Source organism: Protopterus annectens, chromosome 1.part0 (assembly GCF_019279795.1).
Source record: "Protopterus annectens isolate FY-2018-M chromosome 1.part0, PAN1.0, whole genome shotgun sequence".
NCBI lineage: Eukaryota > Metazoa > Chordata > Ceratodontiformes > Protopteridae > Protopterus > Protopterus annectens.
In genome coordinates, this window is record NC_056725.1 from 973,075,313 (window position 1) to 973,093,641 (window position 18,329).

Consider the following 18,329-nt stretch of genomic DNA (forward strand, 5'->3'; position numbering starts at 1 on the left):
CCACTCTTCCTTGCAAAAGTGCTCCAAATCTGTCAGATTGTGAGGGCATCTCTTGTGCATGATTTCAATTAAAACAGTAACAAAAGTACATAACAGTATTATCTCTGAGATAAAAATGAAAGAAAAAACAAGATTTTAGTAATCAAACCTCTCTTTGTTAACTCATCTTGACATTTAGATGTGTCTAGTTGAAATTATTGGCGTAGCTGGTCAAAAAGTGTTTTCCGCAAAAGTGTTTTCCACAACTGTGCATAATAAGAGCATTTGCTTTGGTTGCTAACTATTAATTTATGAGCCGTTATATATTTAATCTCCACATGTTTAAAGCCATCACATGATACATTTGATCTGTCAAGCCAGTTTTGTAAAATATATAGCTTCATCAATGAAAAAAAGGTAATTAGGGTGTGTAGTTTTTGTTTAGATAGACGCATTGGGGAATGTGTAAAATAGCAAATTCCTAAGACTCTAGTCTTTTCATAACCTCATTTTTTCAAGACTGGCCCTTAGTGAGCACCATAACTTACATGAACATTTACAGCTCCAGAGTATATGCAAAATGTCAGCTCTTTGGTCTTGACAGTATAGACAGTTAAAAGAAGATGTGCAATAATATTTATTCAGTTTGACATGAGTTACGTAGGCATTACCAACTATCATGAATTGGGTATACATGAGTTTTTTTTAAAAGGGATTAGTTTTAAAGAAAGATGAACTGATTGAGATTTCTGCTTACACTGAATTACAGGTTGCATCTTGCACCAGTAGTCTGAGTATAGGATCTTATCTTGATATTTAATAGCTGTGATTAATGTATATGTATTTGTTAGTATTTTCTTTTTAAGTATGAACATATTCTATAACTCCTTGCAGAGATTTATATTATTATCATCTATTTTTTGATTTTATAATAGGGTTGATGTCATTTCTTTAATCTGTCTTAGTATATCTAGATAGATTTTAGGAAGGTTTAATGCAATTCTGAGATCATTAGTAGAATGATTTTTATAATGATAAAAGTGATAGTAGAATGATTTTTTATAATAATAAATATCAAATATTTTCATTTCTTTGATTAACAGGTAATTGTTCAGGTTTAACATAGAGTTATTTAATTTAAGATTTGGATTGCAGTAGAGTGGTTGGAAAATGTTAAAAGGACTTGTTAGATTTACTGATTTGATAATATTATGCAAGATAGTTATATTTTTAGGCAGTTATTTAGTTTGATTTTATCCATATTTCTTTATTGAGGAAAGGTAGGGCCTTAGGGTTGACTTCTGAACCACTTACTAGATTATACCATAGTTTTACCTAAATAGGGCTCTCTGTTGGTTTAGTCAAAGAATAATCAGCGATTACTATAATTCTGCTAGAATTTATTATGTCGTAATAGAAGTTAAAATCTGGAAGACTCAAACCAACAATCTTTTTGGGATAAACCAATTTTTGATAGCTAATACAGATTGTTTTGGGTTCCAAAATAAATTTTGAAATATTTACCTTTAAGCTTTTAAAAAATGTTTAGGTCTTTAGTTGCATTAAATTGAAACAGTAATCTAGATAGTATATTCATTTTAATAATAACCTTTGACAGTAGAGGGAATTTTAATCTGTTCCATTTGAGGGCATCTTGTTCATTCATTGTCCAAAGTTTCGTTAAGTTAATCTGGTAAAACTTTTTGGGTCATGACAAAAAAAATACCCAAATATTTCAAAGTGTCATTTAACTTAGACAGACTCTGGAAAGTAATTAAGTTATAGTTTGAGTTTAAAGGAAACATAGATGATTTATTCATGTTATGTTTGTAATTAGAAAATATTGAAAATGTTTCAGTAGAATGCAAAATTTTGGGTAGATCAGTATTAGATAAAGTTAAGCAAATATTTAAGTCATCAGCAAAGGTGGTTAGTGTAAGCTTTATATTATTTATTGTAGGAAGCTGAACAGTTCTTTGAACTGTAAGAAGGAAGAGTTGTTCTATATAGATATTAAATAAATATGGGGATAGTGGGCAACTTTGTCTTGTTCCATTAATAATTTTTATTGGAGGAGAAGCAGTTTTGTTTATATGTAAAGTCATGTGTGCATTTGCATAAAGAATTTCAGCTGAGTTAATAAAAGTTTGCTGTAGACCAAAATGCGGCATTATTGAAAGAAGAAAATCTATGTTGAGTCCATCAAAAGCTTTGGAAGCATCAAGAGCAAGTGCGAATATGGAATTATTATTTTGACTAGGTAGAGAAATTAGGGTGTCCAGAGTTAACGTATGGTCACAGATTTGCCTACCATGAAGAAAACCTGATTGGTTAGGTGAAATTATATTTGGTAGTAACAGTTTCACTCTGTTTGCCAATAATGAGGGAAATATTTTAATGTCTAAGTTTATAATGGAAATTGGTCTATAATTTGATGGGTCTTTAGTGTCAGTATTTTCCTTTGGAATAAAGATCGTTTTAGAATTATTTAAATACTGGTCTGTTATGTCATTTTCTTTAATGTAATTGAATAGATGCAGTAGGATTTTTGAAATTTTTTGATTAAAAGTTTTATAAAAACCTGCTGTATATCCATCAGATCCAGGGTCTTTGCCCACCTTAAGATTATTTATTATGTATCATATTTCTTGTAAAGTCAAAGGAGCTGTAAGAAAATCCTGTTGACTTTGGGCAAGTTTGGGAAAAATTATCTGGTTTAGAATTTGATCTTTTTCCTGAGAAGTACATGACAAGTTTTGCTCTCCATATGTTTGAGAATAGATTTGTTCAAAAATTTTAATGATCTCATTATTTGAGTTGTAAGTCTTATTTTAATATGTGATATTGGTTATTAATGGAGAAGCTTTGTTAATATTAATCATTATTTTGATGGAGCTTGTGTCCATTCAGAATATCTAGCCACCATTTTAATTTTGTTGAATGATATTTGCTTTTTATAATGTAGATAAAGTTCTTTCTGAAGATCATTTATTTTTTTATATAACAGAGCTGCAACTTCTACAAAGTTCCTCTTCAAGATCACTGATTTTTCCCTTCAATGTTACTTCCTTTGATGTATAGATTTTTTTCTAATAAGTTGCTTTATTGATAAGTATGGCCCTAATTTGGGCTTTAGCAGCAGCCCATTGTATGTCAAAAAGAATAGGATAACTAGGAGGGATGTTTGTAAGTTTATCTAGTACCTTATTAATTGCCTTAACAGTGTCATCTTTCTGGAGTAATGAGGGGTTAAGAGTCCAGTTATGACCTTTCTCAGTGGTATTTGTTGCACCGGACTAATTAACGTTAAGTGTAATTCTAGACTGGTCTAAAAAATGGTTTGAAATAGAAGTTAATGTTAGATATCAAAAATATTTCTGAGATTAAGAAGAAGTCTAACCTCACCCAAGTTTTACAGCAGTGTGAGTAGAAAGTAAATTCCATTATAGTTTTGCATCCACATGTACTCTTCATTTTCCAATGTATTTATCCTGAAATTCAAGCATTTTTTAAGTAGATCGAAAATAGCATGACTACCCCAAAAACTTTGTGAAAATAAGTCACATAGCCCCCTTATGAAGTGTTAACTTGTAGTATATAAAAAAAAGCAGCAGGGATGCTTAGCAAACAAGTATTTAAATTTGAACAGGTTGACTATAAACAAATACACAAATCATTTTAGTAGAGCATTTAAAATTTAACCTGCTGGTTTCTTTTTCTTTATCTGAATGATAAAATCAACAATAGTGTGTTATAAATGATAAAGACATGCAATTTGAATGCAAGGACCATCTTTAATGCTTTCATTCTCCTAGGAAATAGCTCCGAGACTTGAGAATACTGTGCAAGTACTACAATATGGTAAGATGGCAGGAAGTGTATTGCATAAACTCTGATGAGTATATATAGAACCCAAGAGACCTTCTGACCATTAATAATGATGTCAGCACAGACAAGACTCCAATACAAAGCACATTTGCAGTTATACCAATAGTTTGTCACAAAGGTGCAATTATTTAGTTGGCAAATCTTGGAAATGAGTGTTTACAATATATCTACTGATATTCAGTATGTGGTCATCAGATAGTGTTGGTAATAGACAGACTTCCTTTAATACCAACTTAATGCTAACAGTCACTTAGTAAAAATAGCTGCAGTACATGAGATCACTTTTACAGAGCCCCTGCTATAAGTAGAAGAGTGTGCACTGTAGAAACATTGTTATATATAAACAGAGCCCAGCGACCATCATGGTCAGTTAAAGTGTAAAACCAGCACATATAATATTGAAATACAAAACACATTACATATGTTATTTTATCCCAAACTTGCAGTAGTTTGGTTCCACTAATGTTCAGTATGTGGACATCAAATAATGCTATTAACAGGCAGACTTCATTCAAGACCAACCTAATGCTAGCTTTCACATAGAAAGAATAGCTCTGATACAGGAGAGTACTTTCACAGGGAACTCCTATGAAAAATGGAAGAAAGTGCACTGTAAAAACACTGTCATATATAGACAGACCCCAGGGACCACACGGTCATTAAGAGTGTAAAACCAGTGCAGATAACATCAAAATACAAAACCACATTACATGTATTATTTTGTCTCAGACTTACAGTTCTTTGATTAATACAGTTTGATTTCCACCATTACCAATATTTCCATTAGTATTTGGTTTGTGGTCTTATAATGGTTCAACAGTCAAACTTCATTCCGGTATCTTGTTGAAAGCATTTATGAAGGCTTGTTTTGCATCTTTAAGTGACTCTACAAAGTATTTATTTCCCGTCTCCTAGAATACCAAAGTAGAGGGGTATTTCTTCTGAAATGTGACCACCCCTCTCACTCAAACACACACAAAATGCTGACAGTCTCTGTCAATCCTGTTTGATTTGGTATGGTAGATCCTGGGTGAAAGTAATTTTGTTCCTTTTCCATGCTGGTTCTTTTTTCAGTTTGGCAGCCGATAAGATTTTAAAGGCATCTTGATAATTTAAGACTTTCATGTGTACCTGTCTTGGTTTATCTTGTGTCAGTGGTGATCTTTGTGCATGATGTGCATGGCCAGCCTTTTGCATAAGCGAACTAGGTGATCGCCTAGGGCGCCATACAGGCCGGCCTCATAAAGGGCGCAATTTTTATCTATTGATTTATTTAAATTTTATTGTTTTTCATTTTGATCTATCACACCACACCAGGACAATAGAGACAAAGTTTGAGCTGTTCTTGGCGCCCCATCTCTAAGTCTGTCTGACAGTACTGTGACGTTTTGATTGTGCCTCTCCCCAATCAGTAGCAGCAGCACTGAGAAGTCTGTACTTTGATTCTTAAGTTATGGACTTGTGATGTCTTTTAGAATGTGTATCCATAACATATTATAATGTTCTCCTTTTTTAATAGTACTTAACAACCTACAGTAAGAAGGTAAGTTACAGCAGTGCCAGCTGTTGTAACTTTGGAATACTATCATGCATATAGGCAATGTGGCTTGCATTTTATGACTGGAAAATAATGTATGTTGTGATTTACTTACTACATACATCATATGTAAATGATTCAGTAACAGCATTTGTCGAGGATTTATAATGAAAAAAAAAGTTTTACTATTAAGCAGCTTACGTGTACTCATTTGCATTAACTTCTGTTTCATTCCAGTTTTTCTCCATTTTATAGTAGGACTGCAATGGCATTGTCTGTTTAATAGTCACTGCTGTGATAGACAGAGAACATTCTGGAATAATTTCTGCAGTTTTCAAGCTGCATGATTTCTGCAGCGAGACCCTTTGCAAGCATTTAGTTGGACAACCTGATGTGACTGTTGCTTTCCTATTTTGTTTTTGTTGCAACCCACCATGGTGCCTGTTCGGACTACAGAAGAGTATGCTACCCTCATTATTTTAGCATTTTGGGGATGACGTGGGCTGCATATAGGCAGACAGTGTGTCCTGTGGCAAGTCTTAACATCCATTTTTTTTTTTCACATTGCTTGCGTATATCTCAATTTGTTCACTTTAATCAGGGACAGAAAGCCACACGGTATGGGGTACAATGACAGAAAAAGAGTGACACTTTTTTCATGGGTATCATTCATTTAGAAAGATAGTGTAGTAAATGAGTGTGTATCAACATGCATTTTCTGAAGAATAGAAAGCTTCCAAATATGCGTAGTGCTGTATTTTATTTCTTAATGTTTCAATACTTTGTTATAAAATAAAACACTTTATTAGGGGTAACAAAATTTTGCGGCGAAACCTGGGATGCTAGTTTTTCTGGATGTGAGTTCTGTTTGTATTGGTTGTCTGTCAAGGTGTTTAGGAAGCCACATAGTGAAAATAAGTACATTCTGGAAAATGTGTTTTATAATGTCTTCACAGCTAAAGAAAATAATTTTTTTGACTGTGGTAGGTAAATATGCAGGAGCATCGTGCCTTAGTGTTTAAAAGTATCTGCCTCACAGCTCCATGGTTCAGGGTTCCTTAGTGCCATCTGTTGGTGGACTATGGAGAATTTGCATGTCGTATATAGTCACATTGCATTGTTTTTCCAGTTAACACCAGTTTCCTCCCATCCCATAGAGTATGGGATGATTGGCAACATACTAAACTGTTCTCACTGAGGTATATCTTCCCTTGCCCCTGTGGCATACGTCTTGGCTGAAGAGTCCAAAAACGACCAAATTCACAATGATGGTTACTTGTAGTATGCAGGGGCAACTTGTTTTGTGCATTTTACTCTTGGAATGTGAACAAGGGGTACGCCTGCTTACAGTAATTATCCAACACTGCTTAAATGTACAGTGTCAGCACTCCATCCTTAACCTTAAAACTTCATCCCCAGTGAAAGAATTGATATGACTGTAGGATACTGGAATGAGATGGAAGTAACTTGAATCAGACTGGAATGAATGTCTTTATTTGTTAATTATCCAGAGCTGTGCTGAACAGGTGCCGGTCTTTTTTTTAATGGGCCAAGTTTCTTTGTACTTTTCAAAATGAATTCTGTACATGTTGTAATTTAGTTAAGAATATTTTATGTACAAATGTCAACAATATCTGAATACTTTTTTTTTTTTTTTTTACAAGAAACATCTTTATTAAATTATCATGTGTGACACAAACAGTCTTACATTTTTATAAAAGAAAATAAATCAGAGCGGCACAATCTCAGTTGCAAACATTATATCTTACAAACCGTGCCACCACAACTGTAGCTGCAAACATTATACATCACTTTCAATATATCCGGTCATCGTCAGTCAATCAGGGTGGCCACAGTGGTTCAGCGGTTAGCGTTGCCCCCTCACAGGAAGAGGTTCTCCGGTTCGATTCTCAGCTGGGGTGCCTTCTGTGCGGAGTCTGCATGTCCTCCCTGTGATCACGTGGGTTTCCTCCGGGTGCTCCGGTTTCCTCCCACATCCCAAAGACATGCAGTAGGTGGATTGGACAATCTAAACTGGCCCTAGGTGTGAGTGTGTGCCTTCTGTGGAAGGTTGGGCGCCGGGCTGACAACTCGACACTGTAAAACTCCACTGCCAATCATGAGCGGACAGATAATCCACTGTGGCAACCCCTAACCGGGAAAAGCCGAAAGAAGAAGAAGAAGTCAGTCAACCACTGCATAGCTCATTCAAATCCTGCCTTCTTTTAAACATCGTTCCTCCTCTGCATGCAGTAGTCCTACATTTCCCATTTTTTTTTCCTGTGTAATTTACTCCTGCCCTTTTCTAAAGATCCCTGTTCCAGTTGTTTTATCTCTATTACTATCTTTGTTATTTCTAGTAAAGTTGGTTTAGACTTTGATTACCATTTTCTAGTTATTGCTTTTTTTGGCAGCCATCATAATTAGACTCAGCAAGGGCTTACTATATCCAGGTAATTCCAACTGTGTATCATAGTTCAAAAAAATCATTTCCCTAGTAACTCCAGTTTGCACACCCAGCATCTCCGACAGAGCAGTCTGCAGGGACTCTTTAAAGTCAGCCAGCTCATTACAACAACAGTATCTGAATACTGTCTCCAGCAACAATGCTGATAAACTATAACAGTCTGTTGAAGTTTTTTTGATATACTGGAATGCTGGATAACAGTAACAGAGCTGATAAATATATCCAAAGTTTATGCACTTATACTCTGATTCTCCTGAATAATATGAACTGAAACGGTCTTTTCCTCCTGAATAGTATTAATATTCTGGAATGCTGAATATCTGACCTGACTTCAGTACTCAGGCTCAAGTGTCTGTACTGCAAAGACTTTCTGCATATCACTGCAAACAAACTAACTTAACTGACTGTGTCTGAAGTATTTCTTAATACCAAAACCCTGTAATGTTCTACATGCCTCTTTAGCCTTGGTTTCCAAACCTTGTAAAATCTGTTTCTTTTCAAAGTACTTCACATTCTGTCCTTATTGATATTTTTGACTGAAGGTTATTTTACTTACTGAAGCTGTATGCAAACTGTGAAAGCCTGTTTTAATATGACTGCATTTTTATACTCATGCAAAAAATACTGCATTTTTGTACATTTAAATATCTAATCTAACACCCAACTCCTTCCTTCTACAAAGAATCCCAGACCCTGAAAATTCCATTCCTGAACCTGACCATATCAACTCCTCCTTGACCCAAAAATTCCACCCCTGACCCTCAAAAGTGAATTGAGTGCCTACAATGCACATGCTTTGTATTTTACCTCAGAAACAGCAGTGCACTGTTTCTTAGTGTAACTTGTGATTATGCTACTTCTGCAAAGCCTCTGGCTGCATACTGTAGCCATGGCCCCAGTTCACTTACTCATTTAAGGAGCAGATACATTAAAACTAATTCTCATAGCAAATATGAACTATAAATAAGGGTATGAAGGACATGAGTATGTTATCTCTTGGTGTCTTTGTACATATTTTGGTAAACATGCATAAATCAACATATGTTTATGCAAATACACATGTATACATATACTTTGGCTAGTTTTACGTTTTTCATAACGAGCATGAAATTATATAAAATTTCATTTCAGGGAAACTTCAGTTTTCTACACTTTCTTGTTTACCAGTGGAAATTGTGGTCCAGTCAGTGATATATGTATGTACAGAGACCAAAATAAGTCTGCTTAGGCAGAGCTGTGATAAGGAAGTTTGGTGTCTTGGCTGTTGTAGCCATTTTTATGCCCACTGGACATGTCCCAACCAATGCCAGCCCAGCCTACTGTCTTAGTATTATGTTGAAATTTTACAAGTACATTTTTTCAGTGTTTAAATCTGTGTCTGTCAACATTCAAACATTCCCCTATTGCGCTTAAACTCATTTGTTCTTCCCCTGCTGGATATCCTCAGCACAAAGGTAAAAGCCAACCAGAGGGGCCATCATTTAAATGGCATTGGGGGTAGTTTGTGTCCCTACCTGTATCTTGGCACTGAAAATTCCACCTTCACTTGCAGTTTAACTACATCACAAGGTTTCTTTTTTTATAGTATGATAAACCATTTACTAATGTACATGCATTAAAGTAATTGAAGAAAATAACTTGGAGTGGCTTCCATGGGGTTTGACCTACCTGTGGGTGTGGCTCAATTAGGGGTGTTTCAGGAGTATGGTGTGGGTGGGGCTTAAAGGGCACCAAAGCATTACTTCACCTAGGGTGCCGTTTCAGCTAAGGCCATCCCTGATGATGTGCTCTCTCAGTAATGATCTGGTTGGATTTGGCCTGGTTTTCTAGGAGGCAGCCAATAATTTGGTATAAAGCTTCAGTTCATTTTGACTGTTTATATTTTTGGGTATTCCTTGTACCAAAATGTTGTTTCTTCTGCTTCTTGCATCTAGGTCTAGGATTTTTTGTTACATTTCCTGAATGGTTTTAGTATGATTGTGATGTTTCTAATATGTGATTGATTTTTATTTCATTTTCTAATGTTTTAGCTTCTGTTTTGTCTAATCTGTCTGCTATACAATTCATTGTGTTACCAAAAGTTTGCATTTGGTCTGATAGTTGGTGAATCACTAATTGTAATGATTGTAACACCATTTTGAAGTCTTCCAAGTCCAGGAAATGTTCCGCTTTCAGTTTACATATGCCCTTTTGGCCTTACTGTTGTCTGGTAGTTCTCGGTTGTTTGGAAATAATGTCTTTTTCTGGACTGGATATAGCTGAGAATTTAGATTTAGATTTGTAAGTCTTGGTATCAATTTCATTTGCCATCCTGATAGTCCCGTTGGGAATGTATGGCTCCTCGGTTTTGCAGACTGTTGTATCAGAGTGTCATCTGGAAAGTCATCTGCACCTAAGAGGTAAGTCTCCACATGGTTCTATTTGTTGTTTTCTTTTTTTTTCAACATTTTTGAAGCCTTCTGGCTAGTGAGTGGTTAAACTAACCTTTACAGTAATTTTTGAACATAGTTGACTGTGTTTGTGCTGATTTAATTGTCGTGTCCATGTCGTGTTCATTGGAGCTGCAATGACACTGTGTTCACAGGACAGCCCCCATCTTACCTCTTAAGTACTACTGGATTTTGTTTTTCTTCACACAAACCAGATTTAAATGAGGTTAGGTTTCTAGGCTTTTGGAACTATGCAAGGAGCAGGAGCCCAGACATCACTCCCCAATCTACAGCACCAAGACCAGTAAATCTTCACTACCTATGGTCATATATAAAGTAAAGCTGTGGGATACATGGAAAAGGCAACTTCTTCTTCAAAATTTCCTATGTAACTACAAAGCTGATGTTTCAGTTTAAAAGATTTCCTTCTATTTATTTATTTATTTATTTATTGACATTTGATTACTGGGAAAGTCTGACTGGCTAGGAGCCCATTTTCAATGGAGGTCCAGGAAGAAAAGCTCCAAAATATTACAAAATGTTTTAAGCATAACAATTGTACAGCCTTTAAATTGTATCTGTTTTTGTATTATTTTTAAATAATTATACCATAATTATAAAATAATACCATGTTTAACTGGTAGCTTTGTTGTTTTCTAAATTTTCTAGTTCAACAACATGTTTTATCTTGAGCTTGTTCACCTAGGCGACCAGGCCTGCAGTCCACTGGAGCCATTTTACTCTGCATGGCATGAAGTATGATGTATAAAAATTCTGTTTAGTCTGGTAAGGTATATACCAGGTTCGTTTGCCTCAATTCTGGAGGTAAATATGGAATTTTGATGTAGTTAAGTGTCCTACTCATCCACAAAGTAAATAAAAAAATCATATCCCACTCTACCTGAAGAAGTTTGTTAGTAGTTGCAGCCTTCTGTGTAGTATTTTTTCTGCTTTTGTAAGGGAAGAGTACAGGATGAGCATCAAGTTATAGAACCTAATGTGTCTTGGAAGTGCTAGGATGTAATGCGTGAATGAAAATCTATAACAAGCTGGTTGCTGAGAAATCTGAAACATTATATAACAGCAGAGTTGTGATAGACACTAGTAATTTCCATTTTTTTTCCTCAGGAAATGAGTGCTCTATTGATCAGATGGAGCATGTCCGAGAGATGCAGGAAAAGTTGGCACGTTTACATTTTGATCTGTATGGTGAGCTAAAGGAACATCCTGATGACCAACACAAAATAGCCAGTGATGTTAATCTGGAAAAACTGCTTTCAAATGTAAGAACACTGCTTTACACTGAAATGTGCCAGTTTTCAGGGAAATGCTCTACTTGATGATCCTTGCATGAAAAAGACTTATTTTTATATGCATTTTGTAGTCTCCAGTACATTGTTTTTGTTTGTTTGTTTTGCAGCCACTCTAGTGTCTTCCTTTGTGTCTTCATATACATATATATATATATATATATATATATATATATAGAGAGAGAGAGAGAGAGAGAGATATCTTAGGTACTGTTTAATGATGGTACCTTCTTTTGTTCTTAGGAGCTACACTGGCAGTAGTATGGTACATCAGCTTCTTTTGTTTGACAGTTTTATTTTTTTTCCATGCTAAATATAGAAGACAAAACAGAACCATGTAATACTTTTCTGCACTGGCTGTTAGCATTTCTTCTGCTCTCTGTAATCCAGCAAATAGTTTTCTCTTATCTTCATATAGGGAGTGGGGGCATGTGCTTGTGATGGAGTGTACTATGGCATCATATGTTCTTGGAATCTGTGTTTCATCTGTGTCTGTCATTTCTGCAGCTCACACAATTTGCATCTCATTCCTAATGCCTCCACAGAAATATTTGCAGTTTCTGGCATCTTGGGAGATGTGCATATTTCCCATGAAAAATAAAAGTACTTTTAGTACACTGTGTCATGAATGCAGAGTGACACATAAGTCACCAAGCCAGATTCGATTGGCTATATGTATGTATGTTTTGCCCCTGTCTGTGCTTAGCATTGTATCATAAGTGGAAAATCTAGCTGTTTTCTGAAACACCAAGGTTAACAAAAAGTCTAATATGTAGTTACAGGTAGCTCACATTATGTGGCACCCTTCAGCTCCCTAGTCCTTTTCACAGTTTCTGAAGATAACAAAAATTCTGTCTGGCTAGTGCATTCAGCAGTGTTTCTGTCTGCCCCATTAGTCTTGGGCACCTCGTCTTTCTTCACTTTCCACCTAGCGATAGTCTGCAGTGTCATTGTTGAAAAATGAGAATCAAACGGGGATAGCTGTAGTAGTATCACCAAATAACACTGACATGATTTCCCTGACAATTATAGTTAAAAAGTACTTACTTTAGCTCACAAGGCCTGTCTGTTTAGTTTTGCATATGTGACGACAGCGTTCTTGCATTATGATTCTATTCTAGTACTACTGATATCTAAAGTGTAAATGGCAGCTGTCTTATTTTATATATTAATATTTTATTGTTTAATACAGCTTCATGTGTTTTAGGTTGTAAACACACCTTTAAAATAAGCCTTTCTGTTATTTCATCAGCTTGTAAAGTGTCGTGGAGTAACCTTTTCCACATAGTTCCCATGCAGTTATTCTGCTTGTGGTTCCAGAGAATGCCAGTACCTTATCACTGTTGAAGAATGTCAGCAGTCATTGGCATGACCGCTGTGTTTTTTTGCTCTATAGTGTTCAGGTTGTCTCCTCATTGATTTAGTTTTTTTGCTGCAGTCTGTGACTGATGTGTTGGCTTTGAGTATGCATAATACTGCTAGTGTTGCCTGAGATGCATCATGCCTAACTTGTTCATTCTTCATTGCTTGTTCTCATCCATAATCACATTGCCTTTGGCATGCTTGTTGTACTACTTAAATAAACAAAACTTACAAGTAAAGATATTATTGTCTGGTATTTTGACAGGCTTGAAATAGTCATTGGAATATTACCAGTCATTGCATACATTATTGGTAGGAAAAGAACTACAAAAGAAGTATTGCAGCATGTCATACCAGAAGATCACCAGTTGCAGCATTGTTTTAACGGCAACTTCATAAAAGGGGGGTGCAGCACATGTCATACATCATGACTTGCAAACTAAGTCTGAAATTCATTTTGTCTGTGTCTTGATTAGTAAATGCCATGGGTTCATATGGTTAAAGTTTGCCACTTGCATTTACACCTTTAGCAATAGAGAGTCTACAGACGTTTAGAAGATTTGAATGTTTGTTTGTTTTGTAAATGTTATCCAGTGCTAGCTAATGTTGAAAACAGGAGCTTCTGACATAACTTAGTCATGCAGTTGAATTGCATCACTGATCATTTTTTTCTCTGTATTGCAGCTGGAAGAGCTGAGTTCTTCAATGTATCCTTTTTTGAATAGATTCTTGAAATACCGAAAGATAATAGGGAAGAAACAAAAAGAATTCCATTCATCACTTGCATTACGTCTACTAGAAAATGCTTTTTAAATTGATTCTTTCTTGTTTTCTAATATTTGCATGTTGCATCTTTTTCAATTTTCTAATATTACAGATATCAAAATCTGTGTAGTCCAAAACTAGGTTGAAATGTGAAATTCCAAGGGTAAACATTTGTCATTAATATGATTGTTTTTGTTAGCTAGTACATCCTTTGGATTATTAGTGACTCCTCTTCTAGTTGTATTCCCAGGAGGCACTTTCATTCTTTCATGTCCGTCGTAAAGGAGAGGTTCTGGGTTGGATGGTATCCCAAGATCAGCTTATGAAGGTTTCAGTAACTTTTTTTTTTTATACCTTGATTTTTTAGTTTTAGTTTATTTTATTTATTTACTAACCAGGTAGGTAAGATGAACTGAGGGCCCTTTCAGGTACTCCAGGACCAAAATCAAAAGGTTACAAAAAAGACAAAGGAAAACAGTGAGATAATATAGTGTGATATTATTCAGAATTCAGAGTTGGCAGCAGAGGTGGCATGTCCATATTTGTCAGAAAGCATATCAACTCAGACAGATTCTGAGGGACCCACAAATAGAACTTTTCAAACTAAAACCCAAACAAAACAAAATCAACTATCAGTTTATCACCTATTGCAGGACAACTTCTATGACTCTGGAAGTTCATGTCAAGTTTCTAAACGTCATGGGTGAACTTCCCATAAATAAGAACTCCATCATTCTGGGAAACTTTATCTATGTATCATTTGACTGGAGTACCTAAACCTCCAATGTAGGTTATGCTTAGACATTTTTAGATCTAATAAATAAGATTGTTGCTAGCAGAGCTAAATATTATTATTCAGCGACTTATAAAATATAGTGCCGTCATGTACAACTCCACTGGTAACTTCCTGTCTGTTAGTCAGATCATAAGCTAGTAACCTCTTCCTTCAGACTGTCTGAATCACCTGAAATGATGTATCTCAATTCAGAGACTTCAAGCATACAAACCTCCTCAAATTCTATGATGAATTCTTGAAATTCACTTTTAACAAAATCACCATAGACATTGCCTGAACATATAGTTTCACAAAGGACTTCTATACCCACATAAATGAATGTATAGAGTTGGCAGTCTCATCTATATCCAAACACAATGGGAAATTTAAAAGCAAACCACTCTGGTGGTCCACTGACATAAATAAAAGCTACAGTAAAAGGAAAAAAAATAATTAGAGTATACGATACATCCAAAGATCCCACAAGTCAATGAAAGCATTAGCAATTGGACTTAAGAATAAAAAATAAATAAAAAAAACTACTAGAGCTGCCAAGGTCATCCTTGAACTCGGGTTGGAATCTAATAAAAGATTTGTATTGGGTATGTTAGGAAACGAAGAAACATCACTCTTCAATGTACAGAAGTCATACTAAATGTAAAACCTTCCTGGACCTAGTGGACATTGCCAACATACAAATATATTTAGTGCATGTTTCACTCCTGTGATGACTATCCAAAGCACTGTGATCCCTGTATCTCTCAACCCTCCCCTATCATCACTACAGAACATATAATAAAAGTGGAATCGAAGACTAAAAATGGTTCCTCCATAGAACCAGATAACATACTGGACTGTTTAAGTAATACTAAATATGCCATGGTGGAACCTCTCCGTAAGCTATTTAACTTGAGCCTGGCTACAGGCTCAGTCCTGGAAGTATGGCGTACAGCACTGCTGATGCTACTTTTAAAGGTGGCCCTATTAACAACACTGAAAACTGTAGGACTATTAGCCTAATGCTTTTTATTCGTAAGGCCATGGAACACATTACAACAGACCTGATTAACATAGACATTGAACATTTCATTAGGCTAGATCTGCAGCAATCTGGTTTTGTTACAAGTAGATCCTTTTTAATGAACCTGGTAAACATCTTCATAAAGGTAACACTAGCTGTTTACAGTGGTCCCACTGTACATACAGCCTACCTTGATATGGCCAAAACATTTGACACCATCCCGTATGCTAGCATATAGTTAATAAACTAAATGCATTACATTTAGACCTCTGTGTGGTATGACAATCATAAAATTGGCTAAAAGACAGAACCCAGACTGTGCAGCTGGCAAGAGCATTGTTAGGGAACATGAAGGTGACCAGTGGTTAGCAGGACTTGGTGCTAGGACTGCTTTGTTCAGTGTCTACTTCTCAGACCTGCAAACTAAAAACTAAGACCTATGGATAACCAAGTCTTTGGATGACTGCAGACTGGGTATCTTCAGACCTAGAAACCTTCCAGCAAAAACAGACATGTATAAATGCCTGGTGTATTGAAAATGGTCTTAAAAGAAATGCTAAAAATATGCACCATGGCCATACTTGGCAGACAAACTACCCCCCCCCCTCGCATATAGCATTGACAGTACCTCACTTCAAAATGAAAATGTAGTTAGAGACCTGGAAATCTGAGTTGATAATTCTTTCTTCCTTGATCACCAGGTAGCAGTGATTATCAGGAAAACCTACTACTTGGCCCAGCTAATCACCAGGGAAGTATAGGTTCATAGGTGTGTACTAGGCTAATGGCCCTGGAGTCTTTACAAGCCTAGCCCATAGATGTGCCCTGGCATCGTGCCACCTGACATTAGTTACCAGTGCCTCTATCAAGTAGAGCCACTGGAGTGATCCCCGGGGTGAACTTTCTATTTCCCATCCACTCGTCAAGATTTCTCTTGAAGAGAGCCAGTGATGTGCTCTGCTTGATGTGTCTGGGGAGTTTGTTCCAGAGCATGGGCAGTCTCTGGGTTATGAACCTGTTCCTCCAGCATGTTCTGTTGATTGCGGTAATGGGGTTGAGGTCTCTGGAGCATGTGGTATGGAGGGATTGGGATTTCTTTAGATGTCGCATTTCTAACAGAGCTGGGTCAGACATGGCTTTGCAAGTCAAGCAGAGATCGCGTCTTATTAGACGATGTGAGACAGAGAATAGGTTGAGTTTTTTTAGTCTGTCCATGTAGGACAAGTGTTTAAGACCCAGGATCCTCTTAGTGAGGTACTTTTGTGGCCTCTCTAGCTGTTGAGGGTGTCTAGTGAGGTACATGCCAAATGAGACATTATACTCAATGACTGGTCTAATGAGGGAAGAGTAGAGAGAGATGATGACCTCTTTCTTCCTGGATGCAAAACCCTTGATAATGAGATGTGCCACATAGAAGGACTTTCTGACTATAGTGGCTATGTAGTGGTTGAAGGAGAAGTTGCTGTCAACCTGTGTCCCTAGATCTGTTATAACGCCTTCAGTGTTCAGTGGGATCCCATCGATGTGGTAATTTGTGGGAATTGAGTTTTTACCAAAGGGGATTATGACACATTTTTTTGGCATTAAGCTTAAAGCCATGGTTACGACACCAGTCATTTGTCTCAGTGAGGCCTTTCTGTAGGATGTCTGCATCACCTGGAGAGTTAATAATGGCTCCCAGCTTGCAGTCATCTGCGAACTTGGTCAGCCAGATTCCCTCTGTGTTTGCCTGGACTTCTAAGAAGTAGATGCCAAACAGGAGAGGACCCAGGACCGATCCCTGTGGGACTCCACTCGTGACTGGTCAGCAGTCTGACATGGAGTCTGCTACTTTCACACTGTTGGTTCTATCTGTGAGCCAATTTGCAACCCATCTAATGATACAAGGGTTGATGCCTAGTTTTGTGAGTTTATCAATAATTCCTGAGTGAGGTATGATATCAAAGGCCTTGGCCAGGTCGAGGTAGGCTGTGTGAACTGCCTTACTCTCACCCACAGCTCTAGTGACTGCCTCAGAGAAGTCAACCAGGTTGAGCAGACATGATCTACCTTTAACAAAACCAAATTGCATGGGATCTAGAGTTTGGAGAGTCCCTATATCATTGTTAATTAGGTCCATGATGATGCGCTGCATAGCCTTACATATCAGACTCATCGGGCTAATGGAACAGTAATTCCCTGGGTCTGTAGTCTCTCCCCCTTTATGGAGAGGGAGGACTGTAGCAGTGCGCCATTCGGTAGGGACAAAGACAAAGGTGAGGCTGTGTCAAACAGGGCACACAGATGTGGTGCTAGTTCACTATGTAGTCCATGTAGAACACAACCAGGGATATTGTTGGGTCCCATGGAAGCTGTATTCTTGGACTTGGACAATTCAGCTTTAACCTGTGCTGCAGTAATGCTGGGTGCCTGGCATTGTTCTGATATCGTGAATGGTCCTTTGGGGGGGTAAAGTTGGCACTGAATCTGTCGGGCAGTATGTTGGCAATATCTGTTGGATCAGTATAGGAGCTACCATTTTACAGTAGCTCAGAGCAAATCTAGGTGTTGCTGTGGAGATTCCTGATATAGCTATAGAAGGCTTTGTTATTGCTTTTAGTGTCTGCTGCAATTCTGCCTTCATAGCTGGCTTTAGAAGTTTTGATGAGGGATTTCAACTTTTTTTCAGGCTAATAAGGGAGTTTTTCCAGTCTTGGGACTTCACCTTTTTCTGCAACAGTTTCTTCCTTCTGTTGTAGAGTTTATTAATGGCAGGGGACCACTAGATTGGCTTCCTTCTTTTGGAGGAGAGCATCT

At 36.8% G+C, this 18,329-nt stretch overlaps 1 protein-coding gene across 2 annotated transcripts in view; it reads left to right on the top strand.

Moving 5' to 3' along the window:
- The window catches only part of CCDC28A (coiled-coil domain containing 28A), a 349,105-nt gene that overhangs the window by 274,758 nt on the left and 56,018 nt on the right, over window positions 1-18,329 (top strand). For both annotated transcript variants that reach the window (XM_044064656.1, XM_044064646.1), the window contains exons 3-4: window positions 11,429-11,583; window positions 13,657-13,679. In XM_044064656.1, coding sequence (XP_043920591.1) covers window positions 11,429-11,583; window positions 13,657-13,679 — 178 coding nt within the window. The remainder of the gene's footprint in view (window positions 1-11,428; window positions 11,584-13,656; window positions 13,680-18,329) is intronic.